Genomic DNA, 18,449 nt, shown 5'->3' with positions numbered 1-18,449 from the left:
TCAACTAATCAAATTGTTATTTACTAAAATACTATTAGTTGTCAGTTGTGACAGTAGTGACAGAAACACGCGTTTATTGTGTTGATGACATAAATAATCTGCATAGACTCATTGAATAATAATTACGAAAATAAGATAACGATATATAAAATATTATAAAAATGAAAACATAAAGCATTATTTAAGAGAGATAATATAAGGTCATGTGTGCGATTTGTGCGCGCTACAACTGTGGAATTTGGAAAATCCCCAGTGACCCACTACCGCCAAACGTGTTTGTCACGTGATCAAATGTTGTGAGTAACGCCTATGGCAAAATTTTGTCTTTAATAAATAGTCTTACCTGTATACTTTGTTCTCAATGAAGGAGCTGAGTTGAGAACATCAGTCCCGATATATTTAGGTTCTAGACAAATTCTTGTATTAAATTCAAAGCAGTTACTTCTGTTTAAAAATTTCAAATACACAATTCATGTCATTGTGTCTTCCATTATACAAAGGTAAAGTAGAAATACAACAGTTAAAATTTGACTGTTACACTTTTACTAACTTGCAGAAATTTAAAATAAAAATATATAACCCATTAAAACACTTATTTTAATTTTAATTTATTTAATTAACGACTGCTTCTTACTTTCTATTTAACAGATATTTCGTTTTGATTTACCTATAAACAGAGCTAAAATATTAAAAAAACTTACTGAATAATAAAATAATATATAAAACAAATGCCTAAAAACTGGAATTCGATTGTAAAAAAAAACCTTTGATTGCACTATTTTTTACAAAGTTAAGGTTTAACAATAAAAACACAATATTCTTAAAAATACAAATAAAATTTTAGGCCTATTTATGATTATCCCAATATACTTGCTCATAACATCTAACAAGAAAAAAATGCTAAGAAATATTCAATTATTTTTTTGTAGCTATTGACAATTTCTTTATTTATTTCATCATATCTATTGTGAATGTATCTTTCTGTTATATGTTATCTTTTCGAGTGTGAAAGTGTTTTGTGGTGGAAAGGATTTGTCACACTTCTCATAAGCACACACATCTCATAATATTTGATAGCAAATTGTCCATCAACTGTCACTTAACCATAACCGGTTTTTGATTTTCATCAACCATAGTAAATAAACAGATAATTGCCAATGTTCCAAGCTATTCATTACACTTAATGATATTACTATAAAGTCAACATAATACCAGGCAACCATAATTTAGCTTTAATATATGCAGATAGTTGTTATTGTATTTCAATATATTTGTCACTTTGTAGGCTTTTAGGGCGCAGGCATACACTTTAGTCGTTCGAAGGCGGCCTTTTCCAGAAACTCGCGATGGTCGGGATGAGCTATTTTGATCAGTTCATATGCACGCTGACGCAATGTTTTACCGAATAAGTATGCGATACCCTGTTCAGTTACCACGTAGTGGACGTGCGCACGTGTCGACACTACTCCCGCACCTGTGGGAATTAAACATTTTATCACTATATATTCTATTTTTATTAAATATTTACACGTTGTAAAATAAACTTATATAATTGTTATAAATTCCACGGTTTCGCTTGTCTCTGCCCTCTTTTTCATTTTTAGCCACTTACCTTGTTTAAGCATAGGCACAATTTTGCTCTCGCCACGCTTTGTAGCGGAGACAATAGCGATGATGGGCTTACCACGCCCGTCTACAGATTCCGCCGCACCACGGATAAAGTCCACTTGACCTCCGAAGCCCGAATACATCCTTGTACCTAAAATAGGGCATATTAGAACAATAGACAAAGGTTTAACAAGGGAGTTCCGTGTTAATTTAAAACATTAAATTTGGATATACCTTATTAAAAAAACATTATGCTTGTAGTATTTTACGGTAATAATGAGTTGGGCATTGAACTGGCGGTAGAATTCTTTCTTTCTTCTGTATGGTATAAGTAAACATCGTGAGAACACGTCAGGCAGTAAAGACTTTATCAACTTGTCTATAAAATATATTCATATAGGGTTGTAGCGTATTTGGATTATTATAATATTATAATAAAAATCCTGTTATATATATATTTTAAATATTACTTACCGATGGAGTCGGCACAAACTTGCCCAGTGAGGTCGACCTCTATGCATGAGTTAATAGCAGTCATATTAGGCTGAAGTGACACGATATGCGTGTTGTTAACGTAATCAATCTCCAACATTTCTGGAATAACATTTTAATGTTAACCTTTTTGCAAATATTTGTTTTATATGATATCAAATTGTCTATGACCTGTTTTTTGTTTATGGTCTTGTTTTTTTCTCCTGAAAACTAGACTACTGCACACTAAACTTTATATAGCTTCAAGTATAGCAATACCAGATAACTCATAATGCAAGTCGGTTTGGTTATCAAAAAAAATCAATTCTTTGATAATCTCTATTTTATAAGCATATTTATTTGTATTATATTTTCTCAGTAATTAATATTTTAATACATACGCCCATTTCTATATTTCTAATTCCATGAAATACAAGTTCTAGAATTTATTATAGTGAGCGCATTTGACATTTCTCTTCTTTAGAGAAATATACATGATTGGTTATAAAAACAGCGATGTTTTTCAAGTTATCTTCTATTATTCATAGTTATTCTATAAGAAATCATAGTTATTTATATGAATTCTATACTAATATCATAAAGGTTTTTGTATGTTTGTGGTGAATAAACTTAAAACCTATCAATTTAGAATATTCTTACATTTCTTTATTTCAAAAATGTATTTCTAAAATATTATATATTTATTTATGTCCAGCCGTGCCGGGACAGTGGCATAAATAACTCACCAATAAATGGATTGTTGTCAACAAAACTGTAAAGTTCTTGGTTACCGACCAAGAACGAACCGACGATACGACCCTTGTGGACCTTTTTTCTGAAAATAAGAAAAGTTTTTTTTACATAGATACATTTTTAATTTCACCTAGAGGTACTTCAAACAAAGTACTTTGCGATTATTGTAACGGTATTTTGAGATTCTTAGCGAAGTGGAACTGGTTATAATCGGAAAAATAAAATCAAATAGGGTTAAAAATTTCTAACATCTACTACAACTACTAAAGTGGATTTTTTTAATATCAAAAATTGGTGTGCAATACAACCGATGTTATTTGTTTGCCTACAACTATTTTAACGACAAAGATGTCACCTGTATACGAATTGTCATTCATCACCAAAGAGAATAGAGAGTAGAAACTTCATAGTTTGTATACACAGATAATACAAAGGAACGATTATTATGTATAATAACTAGTAAAATAATTACTTGTTGTTGGTAACGCAGCCACGTTTGACAAGGTCTATGACTCCGACGCTAAACATCTCAGAGTGAATACCCAAATCCTTGTGGTTCTTTAAGGACGACAACACCGCGTCTGGGATGCTGCCAATACCTGGAATATACAATAAATATATTTTCTTACTATGACTTGTTTTCCCTTGAAATTTAGATAATTTAAAAAAATCTTATGACGTTATTATAGCTATCCAGCTTAATGGACATTAATTAATGTTTTTATATCATCGCAGCCCATGGGCAACCATTTTTGGTTGGTTCGTTGGAGGCCATTGAGGCAGGAGTATACTCTAATTTTGAATATAGTGTACATCGGTGCAGAGTTTAAATGTTACAACATAAAGATATAATTATTTGTTATTTATTATTTTATTTAAATAAGGCTCTTGTCATGATGCCATTCGAACGCATGTATGGTACACAAGTCACTAGTCAAAAACTACTTTCACTTATTTGAGAAATTATATCTTCTTATAAAAATATGTCGGAAATAACATATTAGGACAAGTGTTAATATTTGTCAGCTTGATAGAGTACTCTGCATTAACAAAACTAATAAAAAGAATGGAGAATGAAGTCTTACCCATTTGCAGAGTAGCTCCATCTTCAACCAAATTATCTCCTATAAGTTGTCCAATCTTCATTTCCTCGGGACTTGCCCCTTTACCCCCATGTTCAGGTAATGGAATATGGTCCTGTACCGCAAAGTCCACATGAGAAATGTGGATGATTGCGTCACCGAACGTGCGAGGAACGTGAGAGTTTATTTGGGCTGCAAATAATAAAAAGAAGAGTTTGGATAAAAATTCCAGAATAATTATTTAACATATTTATGACAATTTTGTTGCAATTTAGTGTCTTGGTCTACGGCGATGCAAAGAATATTCGACAGCATAAACTTTTTAAAAATGGCAGGGATGAACCATCGGTCATTACTATTTTCTGAAGTAGTATTCAATTGCTCATAACATATATAGACCGACCCCCATATGTATAAAAAACTATTTATTTGTTTATCATTCGCTCGAACAGTGAAGGAAACCGGCTTGCCTTACACCCAAAAAGTCGACGGCGTGCGTCAAGCACAGATGATGATTATGAAACTTATACATAAATCTGAGGCCCAGACCTAAAATGGTTGTAGCGCCATTGGTTTATTTTTTTGTTTACGTATCCGCGACTTTTTCGTGAATGGTCACAGATCTCTAATTACAGCAGCTTATTAAGTACAGCTTCATCCACTTCCATGACAATCACCATGTATACTCGTCGGTTATGGGTAGTGGGCAAACAAAATCAGTACAATTTCAGGTTCTCTTAAAATATAATAAAAAGATTAAAGATTTATTTTTACTTTTTATTTATAATGTATCATCGTTTTAGTTTAGTTTGTTTTAGTTTCCTGTTTAGTTTTGTCTTAATAACTGTGTATAACATGTATTTTTTCACTTCATGCCTATCTTATGTAGTTTAATACGTTTTTTTTTCTTTACTCACAGTGGTTGCCTGGAAGAGATCGCTCGAAAGCGATAAGGCCGCCAGTTGCCCTCCTTTTGATTTAATTGTATATAAATTTTTTTTATATTGTAATGTAACGAAGTGTTAATAAATAAATTTAAGTTGGCGCCTGGTACATAGTACCGGAGACCACAGAGCTGTTGCTTTCCTGGCTCAACGAATAAGTACAGCGAGGAAATGCTGCCAGTAGTAAAGGTACACTGCCACAGTGAACAAACTTTTTACATTTGTTTTAATTTTCTTTTTAATAATTTTTATTATTACTTTATACGTAGAAAATTTTGAATACAAATTATACGTATGTATCATTGTAAAAAAATATTGGCAAGTATATGTATATGACGAGCAAATTTGTCTTAAAAGGTTATATTATATATAATAGAACTTACAATTACAGTCTGAGTCATATCAATTCTTACATTATTTTATCTCTAAATCATCAGGATATTAAAATATATTATTACGATGTAAAATTAATATTAATTGTAATGTTACACGCAAATAATTATTAATAGAATATATTTCCAAAAGTAGTACATTAATTCGGTTTTAAGAAGATCTTTGAATATTTTTGGTAAATTATTATAAACCTTGATTGCCAAAAGATGTTTTTCCTATACAATTTAAGATAATTTTTTGGCATATACAGTTTCTCTCCATGTCTACTTCGACAGTGCTTATTTCCAGTTGACTTAAAAAGATTGATTTTTTGTTTTAAAAATAAGGACATTTCTAAAACACAATCAAAACCGTTAGAACAACATACCGGTTATATTGAGTAAAATCAACGTCCCGGCTGAATTCTATGTATTAGGTACTTAATAAAAACGTTATCGGCTGGTATGACTATGGGCTTTTTCGACCAAATATGAGTAGTCCCTTCGATGTCAATATAATAGATTTTGACTGTATATATAACTGACTGTACGGAAGAGATGAAATTGAGCTTCTTAAACAAAGGTACTCAACTATCTACATACATTGCTCCACAAATATCTCTAAAACATTTTTTCGAGCCTTAAATATCCATATTTACTTTGACTGAATTTCCATAAACTATAATGCCATATCTAGGTATAGATGAAACATATTCATGATAAGCATCTAATACCGTGTCATGATTAACAGTTGTTTAAACATAATATGTGAAGTTGTCTACTTTTTCCGTAATTTTTCAATTACATAAATTATTTTTATTTATTTATTTACACTTCGTTACACTACAAAATAAAAATAAAAATTAACATAATTAAATCAAAAGGAGGGCAACTGGCGGCCTTATCGCTTACGAGCGATCTCTTCCAGGCAACCACTGTGAGTAAAGAAAAAAGAAATGTATTAAATAAGATAGGCAAGTAGTGCAAAATACATGTAACACACAGTTATTAAAACAAAAACTAAACAGGAATAAAATATTAAAGATACATTAAAGAGTAAAAAGACACATAAATCACGATAATTTAAGATAAGTCTAACGTCAGTTAGTAGTTAGTAAGAAAGTTAGGGATACGATGTGGACAGGTAATGTTTGTACAGAAGAAATTTAAAGGAAAATAAAGAAGGAGCTAAGCGAATAGGGACGGGAAGTGAATTCCATAGCCTAACTGCGGAGACCTTAAAGGAATCGCCAAGAAAGGAGGAGTTATGAGATGGGATTTCAAGGGTATAGTTTTCGGAAGAGCGTAAGCTATAGTTATGGGCTCCCAAAAAATTGAAATCATTTTTGAGATAGGAAGGAGTTTTAGGGTTGAACAGGATGGAATATAGGAGATGAAGAACATGAGCATCACGTCGCTGACGAATTGGCAACCAGCCTAGCCGCTTACGGAACGCAGAGATATGATCGTACTTTCTTAGACCGAATATAAATCTGATACAGAAATTTTGGAGACGATCCAGTCTATTTAGCAATTCCTCATTAAGATCGGAGGAGCAAGAATCGGCGTAGTCCAGTAAAGGCAGAAGGAGAGATTGCGCCAGTGAGGTTTTGGTATTAAAGGGAACAAAATTACTAAGACGTCGAAGGATACTGGAGGCACCGTATAATTTTCGGCTAACTTCTTTAACATGCTGCTCCCAGGATAAATTTTGATCAAATAAAACCCCCAATTTTTTTACTGTACGGCTAAAATTTAAAATTACACCATCGATATGGTTAGGGGGTATCCTGGCCCAATCAATTCTCGTCGTGAAATAGGGGCTGCCAATAATTAATACCTTACTCTTTTTGGGATTGATTAGAAGACCAAAATTTTTACTCCAGTCAACTATCTTTGCCAGCTCATTGTTAGTAGATTGTATGGCTTGCGGGAGATCATCGAGACTTGATTGTACGTAGATTTGAAGATCGTCAGCGTATAAATGAAAATTAGTTGAAAGTCGGAAAGTTAAGGAGTTAATATAAATAGCAAAAAGAAGAGGAGAAAGTACGCCACCTTGCGGAACGCCAGATTCAATCAAACTCCACTGAGATATGCAATCGCTTATCTTAATACACTGGCGGCTCCCATTAAGATAGTTAGAGAACCAGTTAACAGCATGAGAAGAAATATTAATAGATCTAAGCAACCCCATTAGAATTTTAAAATTAATAGTATTAAAAGCGTTGCTGAAATGTAGCAGTGTGAGAATTGTGAGTTGTTTGTGGTCCATGCCTTCGCGAATATCACGGCTACTCTGACCAGAGCAGTAGTCGTGCTATGTCCAGGTCGAAACCCAGACTGAAGTGGATTCAGTATGGAATTTTTGTTTAGGAAATTATTTAATTGCTCATGTATGAGGCGTTCAAGTACCTTGGATAGAAATGGCAGAATCGAGATGGGTCGAAAATCAGAAAAAGTACTAGGATTAGCCTTTTTGGGGATAGGGATGATAAGTCCATCCTTCCAGCGAGAAGGAAATTCACCTATAGAAATGGAAAAAATAAAAATATGTGTGATTACAGGAAGTATAAGAGAGAGAATAGGTATGATCATAGCACGACCAATCAGGTCAGAACCAACAGCATTGGAATGAATAGACGACACTTATCCAGTGTTAACCCAAAAATACGCACTCATTCATTATATGTCTAATTTTGCCTGTCAAATAATAAACAAATAATTTGCAATAAACTAATATTGCGGTAAATTGAGATGTAAGCTATCCTATTTTTTAAGTTAGATCAAACTGCACACGGTGAGCACATTTGATTGAAATTGGTTCAGGAGTCCATAGCGGACAAACAACGTGACGCGCAATGTATTTATATTAAGATTAAGTGTTATTATTTTGGAAATCTATTTGCGTTTTTGGGTTATATGTCTGAAAATTAATTATGTCAGTTTTGGTCATGTTTATTTGTAGATTATTTAATTTCATCCAGGCTTTTGTCAAAAAGTGTTTACACTATACGACAGAGTTTTTAAAAATGAGATGGATATTAGATATTTATGTATCATTAGGCATAAGCTTAACAATTAATAGGCACATATGAAAACATACACAGCACATCAGTAGGACAAAATTACATTAGACATACGTTTGAAAAATATTGAAGAAGCGCTTGATAATAAGGGAAGAAAAAAGGCCCTTACCAATAATTATTTTTGAGTTAACTAGGGCTGCTCTGACGCAGTCCACGGAGGTGCCCAGACTGCAGTAGCCGTGTTGATCTGGAGGAGATACCTATCAAGGAAGGAATGAATACAATTCGTGATGAACGATAACATTTTAATTCTAAAAAAATCGAGGTTTTAACCTAAATTATTAAAAAGTGTTTCAAATTCAAATAATGATATCTTTCAAGAGATTTAAAAAAAAGTTTTACACTGTTCTATTAAATTACTTTTTGTCATTTTCGATTATGTCATCTCATCAAAGTATTTTCGATTCTGTTGTAATTTCACCAGAATAACCCACCTGAATCACGGAGATGTCAGGCTGGATGATCTTCCTGTGGAACAACTTGGGGATGTCTTGCAGGAATATGGGGATGGCGTCAGACCGCCCTTCAGAAACTGACTTGCGAACATTCGCCGCCATAAATAGTGATACCGATCTAAAATAAAATATTTCATTATTATATACTATATAATAAAAATAATATATCAATGGCGTTATAATGTTTTTAGGTCTGGACCTCAGATTTCTGTATCTGTTTCATGATCATTTGTTAATCGAATAGGCAAGTAGGTGACCAGCCTTCAATGCCTGACGCACGTCGTCGACTTTTTAGGTCTAAGGCAAGCCGGTTTCCTCACGATATTTTCCTTAATTGTTCCAGCTAATGTTAAATGCGCTCATAGAAAGAAAATCCACTGGTGCACAGCCGGGGATCGAACCTACGACCTAGGGAATAAGAGTCGCGCGCTGAATCCACTAGGCCAACACTGCTCATGCTATAGATTTTTTATTACTTTACGAAATATTTAATGACAATAACTAATAATATGATTTTTAATGTCGTGAAATGCTATTAATTCAATACAGCGCGCAATGCCCAACGTCCTATGTATAAAATATTGCTATATAATATCGACAACTTCCATTTAGGTAAATGGGACTTTGGCTAGTTTTCTTCGACTAACTGACAAAATCTCTCTGAAAAGCTTAAAAAAAACAAACGCTTGTTTAGTTAGATTGTGATTTACAGCATTTTAGTTCAACAGACTCATGACTTTCCGTCGTATCGATTACAAATATCAATGAAGCGAAGCCATCACACCAGCATTGTTTTACACTACAGGTTTACAATACTTCAAATAATAACAGAATCTATCATTTTTAAACCATCACAACTGTCAAAGATATTTGTACAATGTCGAGATAAGTGAAATCTTATCGCTTTACAAATACTGTTGATAAGTGATAAGCCAAATTCAATTAGCTTATAAGATGGTTTAAATATGGCATTTATAATACATAACCGTTTTATACTATGTAATTCATGGTTATCAATTCACACGAAGGGATGAGTCGACTTTGAGGAAACGCTCTGGCTTAGAATTGTACTTATTATATTTATTATTTGTTTATTTACCTAATTTTACAAAAAAAAATGTTTTTGTGACTTTCATAACACGGTTTCAATGAGCCGAACCGCGGCTTTTTGTCTCATTTTTTTTGCGCCATGTTGTATTTTTTTTAATTTTAACTCCTTCTATCCTTTAGACAACGTGTTTGTAACGACTTAACAAAATTTGGTGTGCGCAAAATTTTGATATTATACTGTATACTATATTGGTTTAATGAAATTTTAAAGAACCAAACGATTAATAGTGTCGCTTTACTGTAATGGGCAAGTCAATCTAGCGTCGAGTTCCATAATTTCGTTTTACCAAATAATATTATATTGGTAAATACCAAAATAAAAATATTATTAATTAACACTTATTGCAAGTATACAGAAATATAGTACTATTAAAATATTATATAAAAATGAGGGTAACTGACGGCCTTATGGCTCTCGAGCCATCTCTTTCAGACCACCACTGTGAGAAATTTTTTTAAGATAAGGCGCAAGAAGTACAAAACTAGATATACAGTTATTTCGACAAAATGAAAATATAAATGAAACCTTATAGTACAAATCAATCCAATTGAAACATATGTAGATATAGTAATAAGTGATAGAGACACTAATAAGAAAGGACACATGAAAGAGATAAAGTGCACATGAATCAGGATAATTTCATTAGTTAGTACAAAAATTAAGAAATACGACGTGGAGCTCCCTTATGCTTGTGCAGTTAAGATTTATAGGAAAAAAGCAACAAAATGCAATATTTAATCCCCATTTTTTCTTAATTATTGCCAAAATAATATAACTGTAAAGGTTATCTCTTTATTCAATAGTTAATTTAGTACGTTATTCAAACTTAAAGATTAGTTCGAGTTAATATTGGTTAATAATCTTTGTAACCAATTTTGTATAGATACCGGCAAAGATCTTGAACAAAAGTTCCTGAGCGGCGGCGGGATAGTGACGTGTCGATCGCGTGATTGGTAAATCAGTTGACGTTTGTGTCCCGCGTTGTGTACGATGCGCTTTTGCGCGACGAACTTTCCCCCACTCCCTTGTTTAATGCTCAAGAAGTTTGCCGGTATCTGTACTTCGGTTGAATTGGGTTAATTGTAGGATTTAACGTTCCTACAATTAACCCAATTCACTTTTATTCTCTATTTAGATTAATATTGTCCTTTACCTAAAAATATCTTTGCATTCAGGCGCAACATATTTAGCATCCATCTCTGTATGCATATGGACGACCTTGATGTCTCTCATTGAAGCACTCACTCCTACATCTGTCATGGCATCCAGTAGTCGGTAGGGGGTGGCTGCAGCTCCTTGGGAGAACACCGTTTGACCTGTAACGAATTTTGAAATTGAGCTCCTAGGACTACATTTACTGGATTCCGTTATGTATGATTTTACAGGAAAATTTCTAGACCTCAAACTATCTAAAATGCGTTCGTTTCTCTCATAACTTATCGAGCCCGAACAAATCATTGCAAGTAAACGCTCTTCTTATGAAAGCTTGTTAAAGGCCATACCACGGTCGCCTCCAAAAATGTTATTTATCCTCAACTACTGTCTGAATAATCAAACAATTCTTGCAAACCTTTTTTTAAATATAAATTGAGTTGCTTATAAAGTACATAATTATATTTTATTTATGTCTCGAAGAAACTGATTTTAGTTGTAAGACCGCCTATTTACATCCTTTGTCCTCATTTATTTTACATTTCTCCTGTTTTGTGTTATTGTGATTATGTGTGTTATCTAAAGCCTGATTCAGATTTGGTCGGACTAACATACTTTTTGCATATGTGAATATCTTTATGAGATTTACTTTTATAAAAATAATTTTGATTCGTCCTTTAAATGCTTCGAACTTGTATACAAAAGGTAGCAAATTACGTAAACATTATACAAAAATATCGAATGATATTTGGTTGTTTGCTTTGATTCAAAATAACACGTAAATTCGCATCGTGTTTTCTATAAATAGATCAGATTGGGCACGAATGTGGGCTCGCCTCAATTCGCAACAATGTTGTAGTATAAAAATATATAATTATCAGTATAAACAAATAGTGCAAGATATAGTTACATACTACTACATACTGCTTTCGTATTGTGGACAATTAAGAACTAGGATATGTTTATCTTATCCCATAAACAAGGTGTACCTACTGCTTAAGCATACCTTCACATGACCTATGACATAAATGAATGTATTTTAGTATATAAGACTAAAACAGCTTTTATGAAAACTGAAAAGCAATAAAAAAGCGATAAGTATATATTATATAACAACAGCGAGATACCCTTGACAATCATGATAACCTATACAATTTCTGGGGTACATGACATTTTTTTTACTCTCTACGATAAGGGATAACATAAACAATACTATTATAACACATAGAGGGCTAAATTAAATTATTATAAAGAAACTCGTACTATTAATATGGAGTATTATCCTGTGTGAAGGAAGGCTTTCCGCCTGAGCTCGTTCCTATTACACGGTGGGTTTACGAGCTAAATGTTGGTGGGAAAGATTCGTAAATAAATGCTCAAGATAGAGCTGGAGCTGGAGAGGAGCTCTACACTATAAGAGGTCTTTGAAAAAAAAAATGTATAAAATTTTAAGTGTGTGTAATATGTATCGATTTGTAAAGATGGATAAACGTATGAAGGGCTAAATGAGGCTTATTCATTATTAGTTTCCTGTGTATTTAATGGATACTTCTGCACAAAATTATTAAAAAAGATGTTATATATATATGGAGTAGGTATAGTTGTACAATTACTCGTTAGTTGTGTTTAATATTGCAACTTGCAATAAGAAACGTTTTTATATAAAAACCTATTCTTACTTATTAAAATTCAAAATAATCGTACTAAAGATGATAGTTCATATAATTAATTGCCTGTTGAGTACTCTCTTTATAGGTAATTGTTATCTAATGACGTCATATTTAACCTCAATACAACTGTTTTCGTCATTCACAGAATTACCCAGATTTAACGCTTCCTGTCTTCAGACTAGTAAAAGTATAAAACCAGTAAGGGTTATAATAGCGACAAATTGTTCTTAATCTTATTACAAAGGGGAACATGTAAAATCCAGGTTAGAGGTGATTGAACCTTGAACCCTTCATCCAATGTACACACAGATTTCTTATACAGATACTTACTTAACTTTTTCTACAAATAAAACATTATATGAAGAATTTTTACAAAGGTATTTTCGTTTTTAGTATTTACAAACATACTGTTGGTGTGGTATGTACACATATTATTCTTGTCACAACAAAATGCTAATTTCCAGTGCAAGCCAAGGCTCACAAGAGTTGATATAGTTTAAAATACTTCTTGGTTTTACCTCATAAGGATAAGTGATTTTGTGTTGATGCTGTGTTGTATATAAGACTTAATTTGGAAATATAAATCATTTATAAATAATTTCTGTCTTTTAGAAAGATATTCGATGCAATGTTATATTAATAATTCTACAAGGCATTTTTAACCATAATTTAATTATAACTATATGCCATGCCATTTTTTATATTGAAAAAAAAAACTTTATTGTTCACTAGTTGTTTTCTAAAAGTCTAAAAATGTTCATAAATAATTTATTATAGACATTGCAAAAATATTATCACATTTTATTGAGTTAATGTTACATAAGTTCTACAAGTCACAAGCCCTAAAGTAATATGATCTCTATTCCAAGGTTCAAATAATCAATGCATATTAACTGACTATAAACCGCTTGTAAACTATTTAAGCCTCAGTTCATCATGATAGGGCAAACATCTATTCCTGCTCACCAATAACTTTGTTCTGTTTAACAACATAGTACAATAGAGTGAAATAAATGACTACAAATGTATAGTTTTTATTTAGGGAATAAAAATATAAAGTCTCATATGAGGTGATACATAATTTAATTTTAAGTAACCATTACTGCTTTAATATACAACCGTTTTGATTTTGAATTAAGTTAGTCCAAGAAAAGTAAACTAAGATTTTTAAATATAGAGATAGAAATCTTTTTAAAGTAGATAAAATAACTGGTAATACATTTATTTTACTTTTAGTTAAAATATATTTTATAAAATTTAGAAGTCAACAAGTACAAAGTCCATTAATAAGAACCAGTAGGTTGCTGCAAAACCACTAAAATATTATTTCTTATTCAGATTTTTGCTTTCAGAATTTGGTTAGATTTGTACTTAAATATGCAAAAGATCTGAATACAAAATTGACAGAAATAGATGACTCATGGTGATTTCTTTAAGCCACACGGCAAATAATTGCTTTAAAAATTTAGTAGGTAGGTATAAAAAGTCTTACCAGATTTTAGACATTTTTCAAACGCCTCTTTAGCAGTTACAAACTCCGGTGATCTATCAAGAGGTTGGGATAATTCTTGAGTGTATGTAAAGTAAGTACGTTTATATTTCGCCGGTAATATTGACGCACCCAACTTTCCGAATTTATACGACACATTAGGCGCGATTATTTTTCCTATCACAGACATGTCCACTGATTGAATTCGATATTTGAATAATTCCTAACAGTTACTAATTCACAACGTTTAATATGTTCACAATGGTGTAATAATTTAATTTTTAATAAACTCAACCTAGGCCAAATACGAAATCTTAGTAACAGCTGAGCGGTCGACAATCCAACAGCTATCAACAAAATTGAACGTTACGACGTAACGCGGCGTGAGGAGGACGACGGGGATCTACGAGCGGGGGAAGGTGTCATGACCAACCAAAGATCGACGTCCCAGAATTGCACTTTATACGCGCGAAATACAAAATACAATTTAAATTACATTTACCCCGTTTTTATTATTTACTTTATAAACTAAATTTGAGTCTAGTTACTAGCGTAACTTATGTACGTTCTAAAACCAGAGCCATTTGATTGAGTTATTCAATTTAAACATATATATTTCGTCTAAAAAAATCACATGTATATTATATACCATGTATAGTATTATATACAAAGTGACGTATCTTTTACCCAGTCTTGAGACTTCAGTGTAGTGAGCGTACATAAATTGTATCATATTTCAAATTTCCCGTCTATATAAGGCAGCCAAAGACAATAACTCTTTAATATTATATACCAACAAATGGTTATTACATAATTATGTTTATTATTAAACATAAAGCTTAATTTTAATAATTTATTCATTGTCTACATGGATTGCTACGAGCATAAAAAAGTAATAGTATCTACGTATATTTGTAGCTATCGCTATGTTATGGCAAACAAATGTTGGTAACAATAATCTATTGTTCATAACTAAGAACAAGAACTAAAGCGTAGAAATAATGAAAAAAAAAAGTGGACTCCTAGCTTTACCTCAAAACGTTATATTATGACTTCTGTGCATGGTAATGAAACACCTTATTAATAATCAGGCGCTTTTTTGTGTGATAGTCGTAAAGTCATTAATCAAATTCGGAGGCTTACAATCAATTCAAGTACAAAGTTTGTTATAGCCAGATAAAGTGAAGTGATAGATGAACTTTGTTTGGTCAAATTATAATGACGTACTACTTCTAAAAAATATAATAATATTTAATAAGTTATTGTTAAAATTTTAAAAAGTTGCCATTGAGTTTCACTTCTGAGTACTTAGTAATAATATGTTATGAGTTATTGAATGGTACCAATAACGTGCAGTTTGAACGAAAACATATAGAATAATTAATAATATATAATAAATAATAATAATAATAAACAAAAATATTGTACGTTACATGTGTATAGTTTACGTTTGTAATTAATTTGAATATCTGAACACGGTCTTGGGTTCATCTGCTTTGCGTTGCAAACTATTACCGCACTAATATGGTGGACAAAAGTTGACCAGTAATTAATACCTGTAGGATTTAAGAGCATTATCACACTAGCAATTAGCGATGGATTTTAAAGTGACGCACTGCGCAGCGCACACGCCACGATTGCGCGGCGCTTACACTGCTACGAGGACGCAAGCTCGCGGCGTACCTTCGTTTTGTTCACTCAGTAGCAGAATGGATTCTGACGAGGAAACACTAATACTGGCTTTGTTATTTTGAAGACGCAGGAAGACTGAGAGAGAGCGACTACTATGCGCTGTTCTGCAAACGAGTTAAAAATAATCCTAAGAAATTTCGGTCTTACCTGCGAATGACCAGTTCAATATTTTCCAAGTTGTTGTGTTTAAAACAAAATGACTCACGACAGGAGGACGTCTAAGAAAGTAAGTGTCTCCAGAAGAAAGGCTCGTTATACTTTAAGATACTAACGATTACGTGTTAATATATGCTATTATTTTTAAAGTACACATATGAAACTCTTAGGGCGTTGTCGTTGTTGTTGTTGAATTACATAGTGATGGGAAAGTTTACGAGTTGGAAGATGGTCGCCAAGGATCACGGCCAATGGAGGCATTGGAGGATTGAGAAGCATAAAATAAAGTGTTGTGGCATCATGCATAGATTTTAGTCAAATTAAATTACATTGTTATTTTAGTGCAGATTTTTGAAGCAATAATATTTTTTTAAAACAAAGAAAAAGGTTATAGATCATTATATTATATTTATTGTATGATTTTGGTTTAGTGACTTATTTTCGTTGGAAATATTGAAACAAAAAACTAGCATCATATTGCCCGACTGTATCATCGTTTAAATATTTACCTTATAAGCACCGTACTGAAACTGTCCATATCGTGTGCCTAACATGATCTAGAAATTATCGTAATTGTCTATATTTGACTTAGTCTTATGTTTTTTATTTATGTTTAAATTATTGGATTATTACTTGTAGTTATGTACTTAAGTCAAAGTCAAAAATCATTTATTCATATAGGTAACACAATGTACTTATGAACGTCAATAAAAAAGAAATATGTATACATTAAAATGCTTCTAATTTTACATTTATTCTCAAAACAAGGGCGTAGAACGGAAGAGAAGAATTGGCAATAAACTGTCCGCCACTTTTTTAATCGCCAAGTTTTTGTTTTTGTACTTGTCTTACTGCATACTTACATTTTACCGTTTTATTTCTATTAGAACCCTGGCAGATATTCCACAATTGCATTTATTGCATAACAAAACAAGTACGGTTTTGTATTACAATAAAGTGCCTAATAAATAGTAAACTATTCCCTTAATAAACTATTCACCTTAACTAATTTAGCCCTTAAATAGGAGATAACGGTCAAATAAAAAACTTATATTCAATTTTACCGAAAACTACAAATTAGGGAAATAAAACCACCTGATTTGGCCAAATTGCGAGTGCTAATATTGTTTCTCTATAATTAACCTTGCTTTGTATGCCTTGCACTGTCATCTCTTGTTTAAAATTAATTTTATTTAGCAGTTACTTATTTTACATCATTCAGCATATAATGTAGTTGGTCCCAAAGTTCTGTCACTGCCACATTATTTTTAAATTTCGAACATGATTCTATTTATGAACGTTTGACTGAAGTGATTGTTTTTTAAAACGAAAAACACTCACTCACTCACTATTCGTAAGTTTTCACGATGGAGTGGACATTGAAAGAAAACCGAAAAGCTGTTATTGCGTTGCATCGCTGTAGGCACTCGCCGAGTACCATTTTCAAGTTGCTCAAAAATTTGAATATACCGCCAAGGTTTGTGTAGCGTACTATTGATGAGACAAGAAAAGAATTGGCCGGCCACACTCATCAAGGCGCGGATAGCATGAAATCCTGTCTGAAAACAGAAGTTGATGACTTTGCAGATGGCTGTCAGTAGGAAAACAGTAAAAAAGATTTTAAATAAAGATATTGGTCTACGAGCATACAAAAAAGAGTGGGCACTTACTTAATGCTCGTCTAAAAGCAATAAGGCTTAAGAGAACGCGAACAGAATGATAGAGTGTACGCTAGGAGTATGAAAGAAGCTGGAAATAAAGTTCCAAGGGTGCAACATGGCCATCATCCATCATCAGTAATGGGAATATAATATTACGGGCCAACTGAGGTTCATTTTTCCGCAAAAGGAAGGTCCTTTGGAGGAAAAATGAACCAAACCAGTGCAAAAATGTACCAAGAGACGGTTTTGGATCGGCTTGTCAAAGACCTGCCCAGCAATTTATTTGCGGGACATCACTACGTGTTATAGCAGGACTCTGCGCCAGCACACAAAAACATCGACTTAATTATTCATAAGGACCAGTCCGGACCTTAATCCTTTGGACTATAAAATTTGGAAGGTCTTAGAGAGGAAGGTCTGTGATAAACTCCATAAAAATTTGGAGAGTATTATGTCATATTTTAAAAAAGAACTGAAGTCGACATGAATATGGAGCGTGCTGCGTTAGACGACTGACCGCGGGACTAAAGGGCCTGTATTAAAAAAAATGTTTTCGTGTACTAGTGTAGACACGTAAGAAGTGAAACTTATTTATGACCTTATTTTTCGAATAATGAGCACTAATTATAACAAAAGGCTTTTATCATCATAGACATGAATACAAATTAAACGACATGCTATCCTTACTCCGCTGGAGAAAGTAGTCTTCGAATCAACCGTAGTAAGGACAAGAAAAAGATGGCGC

At 32.6% G+C, this 18,449-nt stretch overlaps 1 protein-coding gene across 1 annotated transcript; it reads right to left on the bottom strand.

Moving 5' to 3' along the window:
- Positions 1-613: 613 nt before the first annotated feature.
- Positions 614-14,579, bottom strand: LOC123720744 (4-hydroxybutyrate coenzyme A transferase). The gene is made up of 10 exons (XM_045677477.1): positions 14,199-14,579; positions 11,038-11,200; positions 8,753-8,891; positions 8,428-8,518; positions 3,918-4,106; positions 3,305-3,431; positions 2,826-2,914; positions 2,083-2,202; positions 1,613-1,759; positions 614-1,474 (listed from the first exon to the last, which is right to left on the bottom strand). The coding sequence occupies exons 1-10, from the start codon at positions 14,383-14,385 to the stop codon at positions 1,290-1,292; spliced, it is 1,437 nt and encodes a 478-aa protein (XP_045533433.1). The 5' UTR covers positions 14,386-14,579; the 3' UTR covers positions 614-1,289.
- Between the last annotated feature and the right edge of the window lie 3,870 nt (positions 14,580-18,449).

Source organism: Pieris brassicae, chromosome 2, assembly GCF_905147105.1.
Source record: "Pieris brassicae chromosome 2, ilPieBrab1.1, whole genome shotgun sequence".
Classification (NCBI taxonomy): Eukaryota; Metazoa; Arthropoda; class Insecta; order Lepidoptera; family Pieridae; genus Pieris; species Pieris brassicae.
This window is presented reverse-complemented; position numbering and strand designations above follow the sequence as displayed.